The following is a 22,443-nucleotide window of genomic DNA, read 5'->3' as shown; positions in this document are numbered from 1 at the left end:
GCTACTAAGCTGGTCCCAAATGTATTGCTTTCCTTTTCTTTGGACCACAACAGCAAGGCAGGGGCGTGTCTTGGGCAGCCTAGGACCTCCAGACACACTACCCAGGTTTTCGTCTAAGAGGTCACTTCAGTGTTGCAAATACAGCAAAAGTACAGGAGGCAGCAGTTACAAGTTATAAGCACAACCTGATATGCCCAAACAGATATTTAGCACTTCAGCACTCCATGAACCTGTTTATCTCCAGATTTCAATATGATCATCTGTTTCGAGGTTCTAAATCACCATTTATTAAGGAAACAAATTGCAATACTTTCCTTCAGAGAAATCAGAAGTAGCAAACAGGTTTTGAAGACCAGGCCTTTTTCGGAGGGGGTTTAGAAAAAGTGAAAAACTGAAGAAGTGTGCATGCACACGAAAGCTCATACCAAGAACAAACTTAGTTGGTCTCTAAGGTGCTACTGGAAGGAATTTTTTTATTTTTTATTTTGTTTAGAAAAAACAAGACAGTCAAACTTAAGGCCATTCAATTATGCCACAAATGTGAAAGAAAGAAGGTGAGGTGGAGAATAATTTTGTAGTGGGATTGTACAAACATTTTCTCCTTCATATTTTATTTATTTATTTGTTTGTTTATTTATTTATTTACGAGCAGCAGCATCCCTCACAGAACTGATTCAGGAGAAAGAACAAGGTACTGCAGTCAAAAGGTTAAAAACTATTAACTAACTTAAAAAATCATCTTGGTTAACATAGTTTTACAATGCCCCAATTTTGATGAACAATTCAACTTTATAGGCAGATGGCTCGAGTGACTTCAGAGACAGGCCTTATTACACTGTATTTGTCAAGAAAATTATTTCCTAGGGAAACAAAAGCTGGATCTAGACACATCAAAGAAGTGTTTCAGTTAAATGCATCTCAAACTTTGTATGAGAAATCGGGTTAGCAAAACCAGAACTCCACAGCACCACCTGGTGTCACAGTGTTAGAATGCATAAATTACACATATAAAGTGCTTTTTCTTTGCCAGTGCAGCTGAGACCAAAGGTAAAGAATGAGGGACCATTAATTAAGGGACCATAGCAGCAATGGGGAACCTTGGTCCTGTAGGCCTAATTAGGCCTGGTAGGGAATCTAATTTGGCTGGGAAGGCATTTCTTCCAAGCCACACCCACCTGCCCTAAACCCAACAGGCAGGGAATGATGCAGGAAGCAGGGACTGATAGGTGGACAACCCTCACTCACCCTGTTAAAATGACCCACAGGAGTTGGGGGAGATCAGGATGCAGTCCACTGGCCAGCTCCCTAACCCTGGACTATAACACGACTCAAGCATAATTTATCTGGGCCCAGCACTAACTTACAATAATCAATTCATTCTGCCACAATCCTCTTTATGTTCTGAAAGGTTGTCAAGAAAGGCCTTCCTGTCCTTTCAAAAGATGGACTGGTGCACTTAGATTGTTACCGTTCCTTTTGTTTAAGCTTCGTATAATGGTTAGCGGTTCGTATAATGGTTAGCGGTAATGGGAGCTGTAGTCCAAAACTTCTAGAGATTAACCCATTAGCTCCCCCTGCTATCTTGACGGTCCAGTGCTTCCCCCCCCACCCCCCTCGGGTACTCAAAGGCACACAGTACTGGCACCTTCTTTTCCAGGTGTGGCACTTACTAGAACAACGTTGTGGTGAGTATGGACACAATTTTTCTATATAAAAAAGCACCCATAAGGCACCACGAAAAAATCAAGAAACAGAATGCATATCAGCAGAAGTCTTTTGAGAACCTGTGAGATGTGCTGCCTTTGAGAATATACCAAAGGACTTTCAGCCACTTAAAGCAACTGTTATGATGATCATATCAAAAGCAGAATTTAAGTGAGGGTTCAGAATTATAAATATTATCCCCTTGCCAATAAGTAATTCATTATTACTACAAACAGTGACCTGTTTGAACTTCATCAGATTGGATGGCCCTCCAAAATACATCTTTTAGCTGGATGACTATGTAAAGTGATGATCGGGACAGAGAAATAAATATGTAGTCTTGTTATATTCCTGTACTAAAGAACTGCACACAAATACATATTGAGAACAGTGTTAGAAACTGAGATATGAAAGCTAGGAGCTAAATGGCACCTTAAACCGAGGTTATGGACGCAACAATGGAATGTCTAGGCATGCTTTTTTAATAATAAGAATACAAAGCTGAAAATGAATCAATTGCAGGTAAAATATTATGTTCATTTTTCACATGGTCTAGTCCTTCCCCTGCCCACCCACCCCATATATTCTTAAGAGGGTCTCTTCTCCAGTCTTCAGAGAGTAGCTGGAAGAGGGGAGGCAGAAAAAGGTCCTCCTTTCCTTCCACTCTGCAGTTTTAATCTGAAATCTTAGGCGCCGAACTGCACCCAGAGCTCAGAAACTGCTTGCGCTAAAGAAATGCTGCCTTCTTTTGCGGGCAGGGTGGTGGTGGAGCTCCCCCCCCCCCCGCCGCTGCCTGCCACTCGCAAAAGCAGGCCTGACAGGAAGCCTTCGCTCCATAAGACGCACAGGCATTTCCCCTTACTTTTTAGGAGGGGAAAAGTGCATCTTCTGGAGCGAAAAATATGGTATACCCTGAACTATGCTTGCTTGAAACAGCTTCATTTGGGGAGGGGGTGTTAGAGAATTGGTAATAATTAAAGAGATCAGTAGCAAAAATATGTATTTCTCCAGAAAATATTTCACTAAGAAAATGCTTTCAGTAGCTCTAAGTTTAAAATGAGTAGTGAAAAAAGACTGAAACCTACCCAACAATGCAGTGAGTTTTGGAAGAAGCCCAACTTGTACCATTTTATTTCTCAAGCCTGTGTCAAATGAAAGGTTCAGTAAAAGTCGAAGAGTAATGTTCAGCAAGTCTTCATGTTCACATGGTACCATTTTAACCAGTTTGTCAACAATATCCATTTCAACCTGCGTTAGAAGCATAGGAAAAGTAAGAATTCTGAAAGCCTTCTTGCAAAGATTTCATAAAATGGAACAACAGTTAAAAGTTTAAGGCTTCCAAAAGCAGTTTCTCCTCAAATACAGTGATTTTTATTTTTCTAAAAAGAGGTCTGCTGAAGTTTCATGAATAACTTTTGGCTGAAGGTTACCAAAACACAAACAATACTTGAGTCAAAGTTCAGCAATGCTTAGCATCTGGAAAAAGAACCTGTTCAAGTGATACTACAGGCTTAGAACTTTAGGAATGCAATTCCAGAATTAGTAAAAACTGGGGTGAGATGAAACAATTAACTATATGAAACTATAACTACCAAGACACTGCGTGTATTCTAGGCAGCAAAATGTTACCCTTTAACAGATGTATGAAGGTCATGTTCAACTGCATATCATTTTAAATGCCACAACGATTTAATTAATTCATTTTAAAAGCTATATTCCAAAGACTTATGAGCAGTATCATATCCCGATATCATGTTTTCTGCACAGAGGACAGAGCAAAGAGAGACATTTGATCATGACCGGCAGTAAACAATATTTCTCTCCTCAGCAACATTTCTCTGATACATGTCAAGACTCTGTCCAGTTTTATGCAAAAGCATGCCTATTTCTTTAATCTAAGAAGCAAAACAGAAAGAAAACAACAACAACAACAATAATAATAATAATAATAATAATAATAATAATAATAATAATAATAATAATTTTATTTATACCCCGCCCTTCCCAGCCAGAAAACCGGGCTCAGGGCGGCTAACATCAATTAAAATCACAGCAAGAAACATAAAAACGATCAATTTAAAATAACAGATTAAAATACAAATTTAAAAATTCAATTAAAACTGCAGGTCTCAATTTCAAAATCAGAATGTCTTTGTCATCCCTTTTTTAAATCAACACAAGTTATAGAAGGGTACATGCAAGAACTCAGTAACTGAATTCAAGGCATCTGTTGCAGAATTTTGAACATAGTAATATTATAAAGTTCAGAATGATGCAAAAAACCGAGTTTATTAAGCACAATGTCTCCTTCAATACCAGTTGTGGATATTTTTGGTGCAGTATTTTTTATCTAGGTGCAAAGAGTGTGGCAGGCAGGGCATTGAAAGGGTTCTAGAGCAGGGGTCCCCAAACTAAGGCCCAGGGGCCGGATGCAGCCCAATCGCCTTCTAAATGCGGCCCGCGGACGATCCAGGAATCAGTGTGTTTTTACATGAGTGGAATGTGTCCTTTCATTTAAAATGCATTTCTGAGTTATTTGTGAGGCCTGCCTGGTGTTTTTACATGAGCAGAATGTGTGCTTTTATTTAAAATGCATCTCTGGGTTATTTGTGGGGCATAGGAATTCGTTCATTTTTTTTCTTCAAAAATATAGTCTGACCCCCCACAAGGTCTGAGGGACAGTGGACCGGCCCCCTGCTGAAAAAGTTTGCTGACCCCTGGTCTAGAGGGTGCTCCCCATTAGGTGTGTGGGGTGCCAAAACGTAACCCCCATAAAAGAGAGGAGTTGCCTTTATTTAACTGCTGAAATAAATGATCAGAGTTGCAGTCAAACAACATCTGAAGGGCTGTAGGCTCCCTATTGCTGGTTTTGAATAACCTAATTATTCAGATAAAAGGCATGCCTGCATACACCAAGTCAGCCATTTGTCCATTGATCCCATAGAAATCTACTGTGATTGGCCATAGCATTTCAACATATCAGACAGAGACCTTTCCAAGCCCTGGAGTTGTGAGGGACTCCTCTACATGAAAGACATGCACACTTCCAGTGAGCTTTTCTCTTTCACTGTGTGAGGTACATGAAGGTGCAAGTTCCCAGATACTTAGGCATTGTAAACTAACTTATCTAACGCCATACCAATTCAAGCAAACTGCAAATGCAGACTTAGTTACAAATGGAGAACAGGAAAGCAACGATATTGCCTTTTGTTGATCAGCTTTCCAGACAACTAACATGGTTTCAGCAAAATGCTAGAAGATTTACCATATCATTTTTGTTTTCCATGAAGATGCTGAGTTTCTTCAGAAACGACACAACCAGTATCAGCAGCTCAAAGTTATCCCGGTCCAGAGCTTTCACCAACATGTGGACAATGTTTTTGTTTCTCATCTTCAGCTCAGTACGAGTATCCTCCGCAAGATTCAACAGCAGGTAAAGGGCAACTGGCACATTTGGGGGGGAGGAGAGAAATCACAATACTGAGAAACAAAAAATGTAGCGCTCATTCATTTCTAAGAATGTGAAATATTTCCAAGGATTTTGGATACTGCAAACATCTCCTGTGTATGGCAGTGAAATGAGATCCACTTAAGCATGGTGTGTCCTCTCTGATCCTTAAGTGATTTCAACAGCACAAAGGTGGAAGTAAGCCTCTGCATATATTTCAAGTGTTTTAGTTTACTGGAAAAATGTAGCTTGGTCTTTTAAAACTTAACTAATATTTACAGCAATTATCATAACGATATTAGACATGGCTTGGCTATATTCCCAAAAGTGAAAATCCAGACAAAGTTGTTGATCTCCCCCCCCCCCCCCGGCACCACCTTCTCTCTTTACAGAATCATCAGTGGACCATATTTAAGCAGCAAAGGTGGATAGCTCATTTCTTGAGTGGTTGCTCAGAACTGTTTCCCTGGAGGTTCCAGAGGCAGAGAAATGCCTTTCAGTTGAGCTGGAATTTGATGGCTAGTGACTAAACTAGCAGTTAGTCTTAAAGTTAAAGGGGCTCTCTTTCTAAACCTGCTACCTACAGTAAAACTTCTGAATAAAGGGAAACATTTCAAATAAATTATAGGAGAAGGTTTAAGTTCATTCCACCATAAGCATAAATAATAAGCTATACTCAGGCAGCAATATTTGTTACACATCCCACTGAAATCAATGGAATCTACAACGCATAATGAAAGGCAAATTCAGTTCTCCAGTTGAATTATATGAATGAACAAAGTGTTAAGAGATTTCATACTCTATTGATCTGTAGTCTTATCTATACTTCAACCAAGTGCCACAAAAGATTATACATGCTTCCAAATTGTGTAATAACACCCCACCATATTTAGGCACAGTGCCCAGGGAAGGTCACTTCGGTATTGCTAACGCAGTGGTTTGACTGTGCCAACAATATTTAGGAGAATATTGGGATCCACATTTTCCTGTTCTATTAATATCCATGGTCTAGTATCAAATTTCCATAGAAAGTTTTATCTATTCAATATATTCTATCCATTCAGCACCTTTTCACTTCCAGTACTGTACACAAATTCTTTTAAAAATGCTAGAAATTTCTCCTTTTCTGATGGTCACTAGCTGATACCCAGTTGATGTTGGTAGTGTGCTAGGACCTTATCTCTATGCAAGCCTCATGTAACCTGAAAGCAGGGGGCTTTTCTCAACAGATGGATTTGTAAATAGAAATGACTGGCTGTTTAACAAAATTCATAGACTGTTTAATGAAAAAGTATAGTAAGCAGTTTACATAAGAGAGTCTAAAATGTTTATTTTAAAAATCAATAAAATAATCAAACTTTAAAAATAAATAAATGTAATTTATTTATAACAAATATTTACATATTGCTATTTCCTTTTTTAAAAAAATCAAAGCAGTTTATAATAATACATTTATTTATTTATTTATTAAAAATCAACTAGCTATTGCAGAAAGATGTGTCCTTAATATGCCTGTGGAATAGAAAAGTTTTCAGCAGGCATTTACATTTTCAACAAAAAGTGCCTGCGGAACCTCTACTGCAGGCACCCCCAACCTTCAGCCCTCCAGATGTTTTGGACAATTCCCATCCTCCCTGACCACTGGTCCTGCTAACCAGGGATCATGGGAGTTGTAGGCCAAACATCTGGAGGGCCGCAGGTTGGGGATGCCTGCTCTACTGGGTCAATGACAAAGCTCTGTTTTTTGTTGTTAGCACAACTCTAGAAACAACCAATGACACTCCAATAACAAAGTAACAAGTCTGGGTAAGCTTGCTGAAATAAAAATGTTTTTAACAGGTGTTAAAAAAACAACAACACCAGTTCAGCAAAGGTTCCCACCTGCTATTAATAGCTGCAAAACTAAAATAAGCTTCGCTGAAACAGCAGTTCTGAGTAGCCCAAATAGCTTCAGTGTTAAAAGGACACGAACCACCTTGGAGTCCTTGTCAACCATTTCCCTTAAGAACTGAGAAAGTAACTACTAAATTAGGAATTTGTACCTCGAAGTAGCTGCTCTTGCTTGACAACAAGCCCCTGGTACTTTTTAAAGGTCTTTTCATATTCTTTTTTCAGGGTCTGATTATCAGGATCTTCATCAAGTGAATATTGGGAGTTAAGAATATTCTCAACACATCAGAAAAAAAATAAAGAACAGAAACTCTTTAGACAAGCAGTCTGATGCAATTCAAAGCTAGGATCTGGCAACTTCTATAAGTAAAGCAATTAGATTAGTATGAGGCAATTTGCTGTCTCATCCCTATGAACAGTGAGCTCATCCCATTGGTGTGCATCTTTATGTAGTCAAAATGACACTATCCAGTCTTAAAGAGAAGTAATACTTTAGGGGAGGAACCCAAAGAGGGGACCCCAAAATACTCCAATGGAGACTGAGTGTGCTTAGTGAAAGCACAGTAATGACTGGATTTTTTAAGGGAAGGTGGTTGACTGGCTGGAGCTCTGAACAGGAGCACTAAATGCTACAATATTGTGTCGTAGTCCCACTTGTCTACTGCAGATAACAAAGCTAAGGTGAAGGCTAAGATAAAATTACAGAAAGGATATCAGCTTTCTTCTTCTTTGTGAGTTCTTCCTGCCACAGCTCATGCCTCTTCAATTCATGATCAATGATGTTCATGCAGAGAGCCCCAATCTTGTAGTGTGTGATAAGTCCATGAAACTGAGAAAAACTACGTTATGAAAAATACCAATTAAAAAAAATCAGTTCAGGGTGATTGGCTTTAAAACAAAACTTCTACTGCCAATCTAACACACACAAAAACAGATCAGTGATGTTGCAACGACAGAGAGGTTCTACTCTGTGCTTCAGCGTCCTCATTTAAAAAGATATTTATTAAATTATCAGAATACATTCATATACATTATAGATTATGTGACATACCTAGAGAAGCAGAAGAAAATATAAATGATATTAGTAGCAAGTTCTACACTTTGTTTCCAGTCCTCTCGTAGAACTCTGGCCAAAGCACCCAGTGCAGTTTCTAAAGAAGGGGAAGAGTACGATCAGGTTGCGGATTACATTGCATCAGAAAGCAAACATTCTTGCCCCTAAGACCATCTGAAACACACACTTAGCCACAAAATACATCCTGCCATGTTACTTTAGATTAGCACCCCTCTAGAACTTGCTTTACAATATGCTATCTAGGCACACAAAAACGACAAGCGAGTTTGCGGTAGGTGCAGAGAGAATGGGAACCAACCTCTAGGTTAGATTACTGCAATGTGTTATACAAAGGGCTGCCTCTGAAGACAGCTCAGAAACGTCAGTGAGTGCAGAATTCAGCAGCCAGATTGCTCAACTGGGCAAGGTGGTTTGAGCATATTACACCGATCCTGGCCTGACTGCACTGGCTACCAATTAGTTTCTGGGCCCAATTCAAAGTGCTGGTTTTGACCGATAAAGCCTGAAACAGCTCAGGACCTCAAGGACCGCCTTTCTCCATATGAACCTAGCTGCAACCTCAGATCATCCTCTGAGGCGCTTCTTCGTGTGCTTCCTCCAGAAGAGGTCTGGAGGGCGGCAACACAAGAACGGGCCTTTTCCACGATGGCTCCCCATTTGTGGAATGCTCTCCCCAGGGAGGTTTGCATATGGCACTTTCATTATACACCTTTAGGTACCAGGTGAAAACATTCCTCTTTAACCAGGCCTTTGGCTGACCCACATCCAGTGCCCTTTTAAATGTGTTGTGGAAGGGGGCATTACTGCGTTGTCTTTTTTCTTGTGTATTATGTATTTGTTCTTGGTTCTTATGTATTTTGTGTAATTTTATGTTGTGAACTGCCCTGAGATCTACGGGTAAAGGGCGATGTACAAATCTAATAAATATTTTTTTAAAAAAAAATTAAAAAGGAAAAAGACAAAAAACAGCAAGGAGCAAGGATGGAGAGGTATAACGACTAGGAGCCAGAAAGCAAAGCAAAAGAAGCCAACACCAGAACAAGACAGTCAGTGTCTAAAGAGCTTCCATTTCAGCTTCTCACTGCTAGAAGTTAGAATTCTGTGTCTCAAGGGAACATAGTTTTGCAAACCAGTGGCTGAAATATTCCTGGTTCAAGCAACTGTGAGGCAGAGTGAAGCATATGCATATTAAAAAATAAGTAATTAAGCTAAACCTAACTGTCAGGTCTGCGTTAGGGTTGCTCACGAGTAATCAGGCATGAGTCTCAACTGCCTTTTAACAGTTTAATGGTGCAGACAATTTACAGTGCAGAGAACGTGAAAACATGACCGTCCTAGTCACTCGCAGAATCCGGGAGTGCCCGTTTCCGGCTGTGACCCCCCAACATAAGAATTTCGGCACCCCAAAGCGCCGCCTCCCCGGTCTCCTTTTGACCCCTCTGCGCAACTGGCGTGCTCCCCTCAGAACGAAACTCATGAGGTGTGCTGGGGCTCTCAGCAGCATCTCCAAGCCCTTATCTCACCTGGCTGTTTCCAGCCTGCCCCTCTCCGCTGGAGGAGGTGCCGCTTTTCCCGCTTGAAGAGGTTTCACTACTGAGGGGGTGTTGGGGCCCTCGGTACATCGACAAAACCTCCCGCCCTGCCGAGGGCAGTTCCCTGACACTAAACAAACATGCATAAAGACTACTAAGTCCAACCAGGGCAGAGAGGGTGAAATGGCTGCTGATTGATACTGATCACTCTGTGATTATACGGTGGCTGACTATGCCTTAGCAGCTAGGAACAGTGCTTTGTTTTCTTAAAAAATGTTTAAGGGTGCTCTCATTTTCCTACTCATATTGAAATACTGCCCCTCAGAGAGGCCAAACTTAGATTCAAAGGGGTATGAGTACCCATGCGTTCCCCCAGAAAAAGCACTGGCTAGGAAGATTAGGAAGAAAGAACTGGATGGGCTAGCGGTCAATTGCAAAGGGGACTCCGAGATCGAATTTGCACATTTTTTTTTTTGAGAATTACTCTTTATTCTGTGAAATAATAAGTTTTGGTGGATATGATCATGGTTTTACTGCATATGTAGCGGCTGCTATTCTTGTTTTTGTTTCCCTTCTTTGGATGACGCCATGGCCTTCAGCTAGCACTTACCTGAAAATCTGAAAAGCTTATCTAAAAATCTGACTACTAAGCTTGCTCCATTTACTGAGGCAAAATTCCCAGCACAAGCTGAAAGTTAGAAATAAGCCTAAAATTACCATTAAGCAGAAGTTCTTCCAGATTATCAGGATTTCTGGCCAGCTGCAGAATGAGTGCAGAACCACGCACTTTATCAGGAATATCTTCATAAAGTAGTTCAATGTATTCATCCATGTCATTGATATTGGCTACTTCATCAATCTGAAAATATCAAGCAGAGAAAAAGAAAAATACTGCAGACACGCCAGGAAACAAATTCCTTATTTTTCATATAAGTAGCCCCACCACATTTAAAGGATAATTCGTATAAGTAGCTAGTGAGGAATGAAATCTTGTATAAACAGGTTTGAATGAGACACTGAGAGATAAGTATGAATGAAAACTTCTGGGGTGGGGAAGATAGCCATTATGAACATGAATATGCTACCCAAATTAATCATTTTATTAAGTGTCAGTTTCAGTATCATTAAACACCATAGTTAAGCAGCATAAAATTATATCAAACTTTTATTATTATTAAAAACAACAACCAAGAGCAATATAGAATCGTATAATCGGGAGGTACCCCGAGGGTTATCGAGTCTAACCCCCTGCAATGCAGGAATTTCAACTAAAGCATCCATGACAAATGGCTATCCAACCTCAGCTTAAAACCCCTTCAAGGAAGGAAATCACCATTTTACAGTTTTACAAAATGATTATGAAGTACATTAATATCATGTACTACTGTATCTTTCAGTAATTTTTTTATTCACCTAGAATAGATGAATTCATTCCAAACAAGTCAATGAGGAGATGACAGAAAAGTTTAACTATACAATATTTACAATCCTCTAACTTTAACAATGCCTACCTCCATCCCTTCAAAAGGTGGTGGATCTTTTGGCTTATTGGATTTTTCCTTCTTTTCTATGGAAAGAAAACAGAGTCATAGCAATAAAGGCTCCTTTAACATTATCACTTTATTTTAAACCGTCTCTTTATGTTCAGCTCAAAAAAGGATCTGGAGGAGAACTGAAAAGTGCTGAGTCAGTCGCACTCATACATGCCAAAGGCCTATGCATGCTTGGGGAAGTTCCACTGAAATCCAGAGTATAGTTATTTCTAGGTAGACGTATTTTGAGGTCAGGCTATCAGTCTAGTCCATTATCACAGATTACCACTTAGGTTACATACAAAAGAAAAGAGCACACAAACTGCTTCTCTGGGCACACCTAAGGGGACACTATCCCTCCTAGCAGCAGCTCATTGCAACCTAAAGAATGACATTCCAGAGGAGCAGCTGCCATTAGAAAGGCAAAACCACTAGAACGCCTATATTACACAAAAACAATTTGTCAGCGAACTGCCCTACACAGGGGAGTTGAGGGGGGCTCGGGATGCTACAGAGAGCCCCGACAACTCCTGAGAAGCAGCACTTTGTCTTCCAGTGGGGGCAGCAGTGAGACCTCAAGTGGAGAAGGGGAAGTTGTTCAGGGAACGGGCAGCCAGGGCTCTGGGGACGTGGGAGAGCCCTTGTGCCCTGCGGGCGCAGAGGGAGGCGCGCCACTTCCGTCCCCCCAGTTGCGCAGAGGGGTGCCATGCAGGGCAAGGAGGAGGAGGTTCCGCATCCCGTGTCTTTTTTGCTGGGGGGGGGACAGGAAGGGGGCACTCCCAGATTCTGCTGATGGATGAGACAGACGTGTATTTGTAAGCTATGCACTGTAAATAGTTTGCAAAATAAACCTACGAAAAGAAGCAACGGAATCGGCTGGTTACTCATGAGCAACTAACTGGGAACCTTACACAATTGAAATGAATGAATGATGAAGCCCCTTGGGGCAAAACAGGGGAATATCCAGGACTTGTCTGCCTGTGCCAGCATCTACCAGTGCCAGTTTCTTATGTCTACCAACCTTATCATCATCATTAGACACTTAGAAGACTATTCCATGGTACTCTCCGTCAGACAGAAATATACAAGAGAAGATGAAGAAATGAATATACTACGGGACTGACAAAATAGGAATTGCATTTTGTACATACTGGACTTGGTCGTTAACTGAATAAGCTACATTTTAATATGTTATGTCACGATGTTGATTTTGACATTATGAAAAACTGTATTTAATTTTGAGTAGTAAAGGTAAAGGTTAAGGGACCCCTGACCATTAGGTCCAGTCACGGACGACTCTGGGGTTGCAGCACTTATTTCGCTTTATTGGCCGAGGGAGCCAGCATACAGCTTCCAGGTCATGTGGCCAGCATGACTAAGCCACTTCTGGCGAACCAGAGCAGCGCATGGAAACGCCGTTTACCTTCCCGCCGGAGCAGTACCTATTTATCTACTTGCACTCTGACATGCTTTCAAACTGCTAGGTTGGCAGGAGCAGGGACTGAGCAACGGGAGCTCACCCCGTTGCGGGGATTCGAACCGCGACCTTCTGATCGTCAAGCCCTAGGCTCTGTGATTTAATCCACAGCGCCACCCGCATCTTTTAATTTTGAGAAATAGTTTCTAGTAAATAACTTTACAATTGTTATTATTTGCCATTAGAAAGGCAGCATGGGTGTAGCCAGGATTTTTGTTAGTGGGAGCCATTGCTGAGCTTGGGAATCATGGGTTAAAATACTCTGTAAATAGGACATTGCAGGGGGCTGGGGGCTATCATTTAATGCAACCTTTTAAGATCCCAACCTTAAGGACTTTCCTTCTACCTTCCCTCTCCACCCCATCCCACCATAAAAAACACTCATCAGAGCTGATAACATCATGTGGCATCTTTCTCTATCTCAATAAATACACATTTGGGAAAGAACTTTCAACAAAAATGCCAGCGCAGCGATATTGTTTGATACTGATATTCATATTTTAGTGGTCTTATACTTGGCTGGTTATGTTTTGCCCATAAAGTTGTTTATCTGGTGGAAAGAGAGGCTGCCTTCACCATTGCTCTTCTCCCCTCAATAAAAAGATAAAAGTGAGAGGTGCCTACACCACAGATTGCTTCAAAGTCTGCATTTTGCCCACCTTTTGCTGATGAGGTGTCTCTGCGGTTCTGCAGGTAGTACAGCAACTGTTCTACCTCTGCTAGTTTGGAGGGGTGAATAAGCTTGCATTCCTCCACCACCTTCCGAGCCAGGGAAGAAATGTCTGTGTTTGCATTGAGACTCTTCAGTCGGATGCTGTAAAATATAATCCAAGATTTTTCACTCTTAGCTGATGCAGATCTCATATACAGGTGACTCCCCACTTAAGCAGGGGTTACATTCTGTGGTGAGCCCACTGTAGTACATAGTTTCCCACCCCACAGCTGTTGAGTGGGGCAGCACAGCAGCAGTGAGAGCTCCCATGTGCCATTTTGGAGCTCTCAGAGTCTTTTTTTCTGGACTTTCGGCTCATTGACGTCCTCTTCGGGCTCTGGGGTGGGTCTCTTAGCAAGCCACAAGGACTTTCCAGCTGCCCGCTGCCCACAATTTCAAGTTAGAATGTTACAATGGATGCTTTTTTGTTTTTTCCTGAAATATTTGGCTATTGAAACCTTTTTGACATTATTATTATTTTATTTGTCTATCGCCCTTCTTGCAAAGATCACAGGGTGGTTCACAACATTAAAATGCAAAATGAGAACACAAAATATATAATAAAAATGAACAAAAGCCAAACCAGTAATGCTCCTCCCAATTTTTTATATAGTATGTAGAGTTGATATAGTTTACTATATGCTCAATCAAGTCTCAACTGATTTAGGTTATTGAAAATTTCCTGATTTAAACATTTTGAAACTTTAAAAATGAAAAAGCTAGATATCAAAGGTATTTTAACAAGAATTTCTGAATACTATACACTTACATTTTTTGACACTCCTTTCGCTCTCCTAGCATAGGATCTCCCATCTCCCCAAGGATGGTAGCTTCCACTTCATAGTGAACAATAAGTGCCTTTTCTGATGGATGTACATCAATATTTCCCCCTTTTACCTTCCTGTTAATTAAGAAAAATTACATGTAGCAGTTATGCTGGGTGATAAGAAAACTTGTATTTGATACAATAAGAAAAACTTATATTTGACCCTCTTGATATCCAAAGGTCCTACCGCCCTCCTTAGCCGGTCTCCTGCTACTAATGTATTTCTTTAAAGACTGGTTTGGTGTTGGTCTTTTATGTTTTAAGCAATATGCTCCTAAAGTCCTTTTTTTCTTTTTAGCATCCCTGATTGACTTGCTTGCATTTCTTTGGCCAAAGTATATGTTGCTTTTTATTGTCTTCATTTGGATAAGACTTCAAATTTTCTGAAGAAAGCCTTCTTGCCTGTAATAGCTTCCTTCATCCACAAAGACATCCTCTTGGCCCTGGTGGTACAGTTCTTGATCTGTGGTATACCTTCTAGGTGAGTTTATTGTTGTTTTAAACAGTGCCTAAATATTGTGGAGATATTTGATCTTCTTGGCTTTGTCTCTCAGTACAAAGCCTTACTTTCATTTTTTTGCTCCTGAAATGTGGGATACAACTAACTACTATTAAAACAATTTCTAATGAAAATTCAGTAAGGAATGACATAGCCAATGACCACTTCCCATCATCAAAACAAGCAGATACAATTCTCCCCACCCTTTTCAGGTGAAAAGAATTATTTGCTACCTACAGAGAACTTTTAGTGCAAAATGTACTTTAGACTCTTTTGTTTATCCTTGGAATAGTCAGCTGAGGCAGTTACTACTGTTCCCATTTTGACAAATGGAGAGAGAGCAAAATGCAGGTGCTTCTAGTAAAGCAGTATCTACCAGTTCCAGGCCATATTTGCATCATGCATAATCCATAAGCTTCATTGACATGCTCCACAGTGTGTCATCTAGCCCAACACATTTCAGTTACTACAACAGACAGAAAAAGCACTGTGGTCCACCAAAACCCTCAACAATTTTCATGAGTTGTTGTTTGGGAACCACTGATACAGGAGATGCTATTTCAAGCAGCTGTCTCAGAGTATACATGGATGACACTTCAGATAGCAATCAGCACCTATTATTTGTCACAGTAACGGATGAAGAAATAAAGCTGAGCACACTACTTGGCCTTCCATCAAGATCATAAAAATATAAAAAGTACTATTAGACTGCTGCAAAACCCAACAGTGATCAGAAAGAAGTCTCACAAACAGGGAATGAAGGTCACATCCCTCCTGTTTCTTCTTCCCCAGGAACTAACATTCAGAGACATGAATGTTAGCAGCCACTGAAAAGTGCCCTCACATTTAAAGTTTATTCTAAGTATCATGCCTTAGAAAGATGCCCTTGCACGGTCTGCTTTCTTCTTATAAGATACAAGATTTCTTTATTCTCATTCAAAAGCACTTCTGACTGTGGCATTGTCAAGCTCTCTCACCTAACGCTCAGTGGAAGAAAATATGTGCCTTGTGAGCAGATGGTCCCCCCAGGTCCAATCCCCCCCGCTGGCGAGTGTTTGAAATTAGCAAGGTGCCAGGCGCATTTTACACTTAGCTTTCGAAGACTTGCAACCAAGTGAAGATGTCTGGGTGCCAGGATGGCACTTGATCTCTCACCATCTGGAGGTGTATGCCTGGGGAATCATTGGATCCGGAATCTTTTCACACACTAATAACCCATCCTGTAGAAGTCTTATCAGTTACTAGCCAATCCTGTAGAAGTCTTATCAGTTACTACCCAACTTTTAGAAGACATCTGTTTTTCTATATGTGCTGGAAGATGCCCAGAGTGGCTGGGGAAACCCAGCCAAATGGGCAGGGTATAAATAATAAAATTATCATCTTTTATCTGCACAATCAGAATGAATTTCTGGAACCAAATTGCTTTTTCTGTGCAGCTTGAGCCCTGAACAGGAGCAGTAAGCGTTAAAAAGAGAGAGCTCAGAATAGGTCAATATATATATATGTGTGTGTGTGTGTGTGGACTGTTATTGGATCAAGGGACTTTTCTTCTTCAAGTTCTCAGCGTTCTTAACCCAGCTCAAGGTCGTCCTCTGAACCAGCCAGACATTGAACTGATAATCAATTGCGGTCAGTCCATCATTTGGAAAATAAGACTTTAGAGTCGTCTCACCCCCCAAAAGAGCAACCAGACACTCTGTTTCGGCGACAGCAACCTTGGTTTTAAAGAGCCATTTTTTGCACCTAGTTTTTACGCTGGGGCTGGCCTCTCCAGACAGGACTGGGAGAGATCCCTGCTTGAAACCCTGGATGTCCCTGAAGTACAAGTCCCATCATCTCTGACCACTGGCTGTGCTGGCTAAACATGGACCACTTATAAACACCATCTCCAACTCCTCGCAAGATTCCATCAATGGTGTCTCTGAAAATTTTTACACATCACTTGGGAAGACAGGTGAACTAATGCCAGTGTACTGGAAGAAGCAAAGGTCACCAGTGTCGAAGCAATGATTCTTCAACATGTACTTTGTTGGATTGTTCATGTTCTTCAGATGCCTGAATATCATCTTCCAAAGCAACTACTCTATTCTGAACTTAAAAATGGAAAGCGTAATATTGGTGGTCAACAGAAGAGGTTGAAAGACTCTCTCAAGGCAAATCTTAAAAAATGTAGTATGAACACCGGTAACTGGGAAACATTAGCCTGTGAACGCCCCAATTGGAGAACAGCCTTTACCAAAGATGTCATGGGCTTTGAAGATGCTCAAACTCAGGACGAAAGGGAGAACTGTGCTAAGAGGAAGGCATGCTTGGCAGACCCTCACCGTGATCAACTCCCACCCGGAAACCTTTGTCCCCACTGTGGAAGGATATGTGGATCCAGAATTGGCCTCCACAGTCACTTACGGACTCATTGTTAAGGCCGTGTTCATGGAAGATAATCTTACTCAGCTACGAGGGATCGCCAAAGAAGAAGTTGGCTAAGGATGATGGGAGTTGTGTTCCATCCAACACCGGAGTGTAGGGGGGGACCCGATTCGTAGCAAGATGAGCCAATGGTCTGACTCAACCTGAGGCAGCTTCCTCCATCCCACTAGGTTCTCTCCCCCACCTCAAGGACCCTCACTTCCTCCCCCAACCCACCCTCACCTCCTCCTCCCTCCCACCCCACCCCAAGGACCCTCACCTTCTTCCCAAACCCACCACCAACTTCTCCTCCACCCCACCCAAGGACCCTCACCTTCTTCCCAAACCCACCACCAACTTCTCCTCCACCCCACCCAAGGACCCTCACCTTCTTCCCAAACCCACCACCAACTTCTCCTCCACCCCACCCAAGGACCCTCACCTTCTTCCCAAACCTACCACCAACTTCTCCCCCCACCCCAAGGAACCTCACCTTCTCCCCCCACCCCAAGGAACCTCACCTTCTCCCCAAACCCACCCTCACCTTCTCCTCCCACCCCACCCCAAAGACCCTCACCTTCTCCCCAAACACGCCGCCATCTTCTCCACCCCCCGGCTTTTTCTCCGCCTCCCACCACCTCCCGACCCACAGCACCCCGACCCCAAACCTCTCCGCGAACCCCTCATCGACGCCCCTCCCCCCAATTTGTTGACACCTGAGGGGGGGTGAGGGGAGAGAAGGGGAGGATGCTCGGCCGGGGGGGGGGGAGGTGGGGCCGTTTCGCCGCCGCTCCCTAAACACCAGGCCCTGAAGCGCTCTACCTCTTGAGGTACCGGGCGTCCTCCCCCTGCATGGCGGCGGCGGCGGTGCTGAAGCGCGAGGGGGGCTGCGAGGGGCGCCCGTCGCCGGTGGACATCGGGGGGGCCAGAGGGGGCGGGGAAGGCGCCGTTGCCAGGGAGACGGAGAGAGCGAGGGATGGAGAGGCGACAGGCGGGGCGGAGGGCAGCGAGGCGCAGGCGCAGTCGGCGGCGTCCGAACTGCGCGGGCGCGCGTGGCGTCACGAAGGGGCGGAGCGAATAGCTCTGTCAGTTTTGGAATATGTTTCTTTACGTCTCTCTGTGATGGAGGGAGTTTTAATTCAATTAATGCTTCGTTGTTGCCTTTTTTTAAATGTTGGGGTTTCTATTCCTCGGTGTTTTAAACTTTTCTTGTTTGTAGTCTGTAAGCCGCCCTGAGTCCCTGTCGTGGGGGCGGGGGGAAGGCAGGGTATCTATCAATCAATCAATAATATCTACTATTTGATTGTTGATGTAAATCCCCAAAATGTACTTTCTATAGTTAAGTTTTTTACCTCTATCTTCAGTACATTTTATTTTATTGCTATGGCTGGTGCCTGATGCAAAAAAAAGATTTTTCTGATTCTAATAATAATTTTTTTTTTTTTTAATGATGGGGTTTCTATTCCTCTGTGTTTTTAACTGTTCTTGTTATTAATCTGCAAGCCGGTCTGCGTTCCTGTCGTGGGGGGAGGAGGGAAGGCAGGGTATAAATAAATAAATAAATAAATAATAATAATAGAGGAGATTTTCTGGGGAGGGGGTGTAGGCTGGTGTGCATGGAGGCAGGGAGGGCAACTGCCCTACCCTCCCAAATAAAATAAAATAAAATATTGAAAACACTAAATTAACAACTTTCGGGGGAGTCCCCCAAAGCTCAACAACTTTTTGGACAAACTTTGAAAACTGTCAAAACAAAATAAAATAAAAAATTCCTTCCAGTAGCACCTTAGAGACCAACTAAGTTAGTTCTTGCTATGAGCTTTCGTGTGCATGCACACTTCTTCAGATTTGAAAACTGTGTATCTGAAGAAGTGTGCATGCACATGAAAGCTCATACCAAGAACAAACTTGGTTGGTCTCTAAGGTGCTACTGGAAGGAATTTTTTATTTTGTTTTGAAAACTCATTAACTTTTTGGGGCTGTCTCCCAAAGCTCAACAACTTTTTGGGCGAGCTTTAAAAACACCCAATTGACAACTTTTGGGAGGTTAGGATCAACAATTTTTTTTGGGGGGGGGGAACAAAAATGCTGGCTATGGCAATGCTGGGTTGGGGTTTCCGGGTGTTAGAAGTAACTACAAAATACCCTGTGCACAAATGCAAGCCTGTATTCCCCGCTGTGGCAATCTTCCAGTAGCTTGGGTATTCCCCACCCCCCTCATTCACAAGCATGCTGGCAGTGGCGAGGAGGCTGCTCTTCTCGGATTTAATAGTGTGGGGTTAAGTCCCACTGTGTTCATAGAATCGTAGAATTTTTGAGTTTGAAGAGACCCTGAGGGTCATCTAGTCCAACCCCCTGCAGTGCAGGAATCTCAGCTAAAGCACCCTGACAGATGGCCACCCAACCTCTGCTTAAATACTTCAAAGGAAGGAGAGTCCGCCACCTCCCAGGGGAATCCATACCACTGCCAAACAGCTCTTGCTGTCAGAAAATTCTTCCTGATGTTTAGTTGGAATCTCCCTTCTTGCAATTTGAAGCTATTGGTTCGGTTCCTCTCCTCTGGAGAAGGAGAAAACAAGATTGCTCCATGTGACAAGCCTTTGAGATATTTGCAAATGGCAATCATAGCTTTCAGTCTAATCTTTAATTTGGGATTGGGATGTACTGTACAGCTCTGATGCTTAGCAGACAGAGGAGTAAAGGATTACTGGACGGATTTTGGTAAGTAATCCTAATGGTGGTGTCCTTCTAGTGAGCAATCCCACTGCCAATTCTAATGAAATATTTCCATTTACAGACTGGGAAATTGAAACAGTCCTATACATGCCAGTAATGGTCCATATGAGTTCGTATATGCAAAAAGCAAGCAACATAGAAACAATTTTTCATTATGTGGAATATTCTGGGAATGGCTCCCTAGATATAAAACTGATCTCCATGAAGATGGGTGGGCCATTAAAAAAACCCATTATCTCACTGCTAGTCAATGGAGTATTATAGATACTTGAATGACAGGAACGGTTTTTTAAATGGGACCTCTTTGTGTGAAGTTATAAAATGCATAGCGTTAGAATTCAACTCAGAATTTATCTGCACTGCAGGTGATGGGAGAGTGTCCAAGTTTGTTTAATACAAGATAAGACCGTAACCTTACTTTGTGTCTGTAGTGTTTGTTTAATTTACTTTAACTGATAGTCTTTGATTTAATACAGAAGTCAACCTACAAATGGTTGTTGGTAAAAATGACTATAAAAGGGATCTCTGCCCATAAAATGGAATTATTGCAGTCCTACCTAGTTACGATGCTGAAAAATGGGTCCAAGGCTTCCTGCTGTCCAGGTACCTCGCCCATCATGATGGTCTATGATGTTCTTTTAGCATTTGCCTGAATTGATACTTTAAAGGCAGCTTTGGTGAAAAGGGCTTTGGTGTTGCTGAGACCCAGCATCTTAGTGACCGGTGAACTGTGACATCACTATAACTCCAGACTTACTTGCTGGTAAGAAAAGGAAAGTCACAGTGGTCATTAACTTGTGCTCTTTGTCTTTCTGGGGTTTTGTTTTTCATGCATCTCTAAACATATTTTGTCCTAAAAATAACATTATTTTTTACAATTTTTGGTCCTTTTTTGAGCCAAATTTGTAAGATTTAGATACATTTTAATCCAAATGATTATAATGTTCTGATTCATCTAAATGGAGTCCATTTGCTTAAAAATGCTCACCAGATGAAATTCTCCTCCTTCCCTATACGTGGGATGTATTTTTAAGGGAACATTTTAATTACAGTGGGCCAGATTTAACTAAGTTGTGCTTACGGAAGCCAGCACAAGAAGTCTTGCTAGTGCAGTGGGACTTCCCCCCTTATCCTCCCCCTGTGCCTTTTCCAAATTTGTTCAGGAGACTCAAGAGAACCCTCAGAACAGCACATTGCAGGAAGAGAGGGGTGAAATGTTTGCAATAACAGGACAATCTCATTAGTGTGATGCTGAATGCCGCCCAAAATATTTATATCAGCATACATCATATGTCATTTAAGTTGTACGGCATCTTTTGATAGTTCTAATCATGCTCAAGGTGGATTACAACATGAAAAAATACATAATTACAAACACAATAAAAGATGTCATAAACAATAAAATGTCAAAAAGTACACAGCAAAATTTAAGAATTTCCACATAAATCATAATAAGTTCTCAAATAAGGATACAAAAAAAAATCAACAGTAGCAACAAGCTCCCCCCTCCCACAAAAAACCCTAAACATTCATTCATTCAGGGGGAAATAGTAAGGAAATATAAAGATATAGGAGAATAACAAGGAAAGTAATAACAACTAGGAAAGAGAATTTGGAATATTGAGTAAATGAAATCATGCACGGACGAGGGGGAGGGGGTGGGACAAGGGGGAAAATATAATTTTTATGTAAAGGGTTTTTCATGTTTATTGATGAATTTTTCTTTTGTGAGTTTTGAAATTGATTAAATAAAGATTATTTTTGAATTTAAAAAAACAACACATTCACTCATTCATTCATTTACCGGCCACCTTTATCTTCCAAGAACTTCCTCTTTGTTTCATTCTTGCAACAAACGTTTTAGGTAGGTTAGGCTAAGAGATGGCGACTGGCCCTAAGTTGGAATTCAAATACTGGTCTCCCAGGCCATAGTCCAACACTCTAACCATCATACCCTAGCCCAAGATTCTGCTCAGCCTCAGTTTTTATATCTGTAGTCATTCAGGGCCTCACCCTCCTAGGTTGGGTGGGGTTGGGAAAGGCCTGCAAAGAAATGATTCAAAATAAAACATTATAATTATGGAAACTTTCTCAAGGAAAAGCAGTATAACCTAAGAAGCAGGGGTTATCAATGAGATTTCCATTGTAACTAGAACACTTTTAATGTTTACCTTAAAAGCTCTGGCACTTGAGATTGTCTTCATACAAATTTACTAATATGTATTTTACTAATCCAGGGGAAATACTGTCCTGTGAGTCCCCAAGGATTAATATCTAGGTGTTGGATATTTGATAAACTTAACATGGTGCTTTCTTAGTGAGATACAGCCCTCCTGGGACAGCTTTGTACAACCCAACCCATTAAAAATACAATGTATGCTTCCCTTGTCAGGTCACTTCAAGCGTTTTTCTTAAATTCACATTTGTTACTTGATCAGACTCCTTATCCCCAATCTCTGGAGCAAATCTTTAGTCTTTCCGTGTCACAATGATTTCACAGTTACTGGAGACGACTTGATACAAATGTTATTTTAACTACTAGTCCTGAGTTAAACAGAGCTGAAGTCATGTCAATGCAAGGAAAGAACAGATAGAAATATTTTAAT

General features: G+C 41.5%; 1 protein-coding gene across 3 annotated transcripts in view; it reads right to left on the bottom strand.

Moving 5' to 3' along the window:
* Positions 1-20,415, bottom strand: part of KIFAP3 (kinesin associated protein 3) — a 67,922-nt gene extending 47,507 nt beyond the window's left edge. For 2 of the 3 annotated variants that reach the window (XM_033151333.1, XM_033151334.1), the window contains exons 1-10: positions 17,924-18,102; positions 14,140-14,271; positions 13,318-13,472; positions 11,161-11,216; positions 10,367-10,508; positions 8,094-8,193; positions 7,757-7,881; positions 7,195-7,293; positions 4,970-5,148; positions 2,790-2,952 (exon numbers count right to left, since the gene is read on the bottom strand). In XM_033151333.1, the coding sequence (XP_033007224.1) occupies positions 2,790-2,952; positions 4,970-5,148; positions 7,195-7,293; positions 7,757-7,881; positions 8,094-8,193; positions 10,367-10,508; positions 11,161-11,216; positions 13,318-13,472; positions 14,140-14,271; positions 17,924-18,018 (1,246 nt within the window). In that variant the 5' untranslated portion in view covers positions 18,019-18,102. Of the gene's footprint in view, positions 1-2,789; positions 2,953-4,969; positions 5,149-7,194; positions 7,294-7,756; positions 7,882-8,093; positions 8,194-10,366; positions 10,509-11,160; positions 11,217-13,317; positions 13,473-14,139; positions 14,272-17,923; positions 18,103-20,394 lie in introns of those variants that run through there. The other variant, XM_033151335.1, reaches the window with a different exon arrangement.
* Between the last annotated feature and the right edge of the window lie 2,028 nt (positions 20,416-22,443).

The sequence above is a fragment of the Lacerta agilis genome, chromosome 6 (assembly GCF_009819535.1).
Source record: "Lacerta agilis isolate rLacAgi1 chromosome 6, rLacAgi1.pri, whole genome shotgun sequence".
In the NCBI taxonomy this organism is placed as follows: Eukaryota; Metazoa; Chordata; class Lepidosauria; order Squamata; family Lacertidae; genus Lacerta; species Lacerta agilis.
The sequence above is the reverse complement of the archived record's forward strand: the minus strand, read 5'-3'. Positions and strand labels throughout refer to the sequence as shown.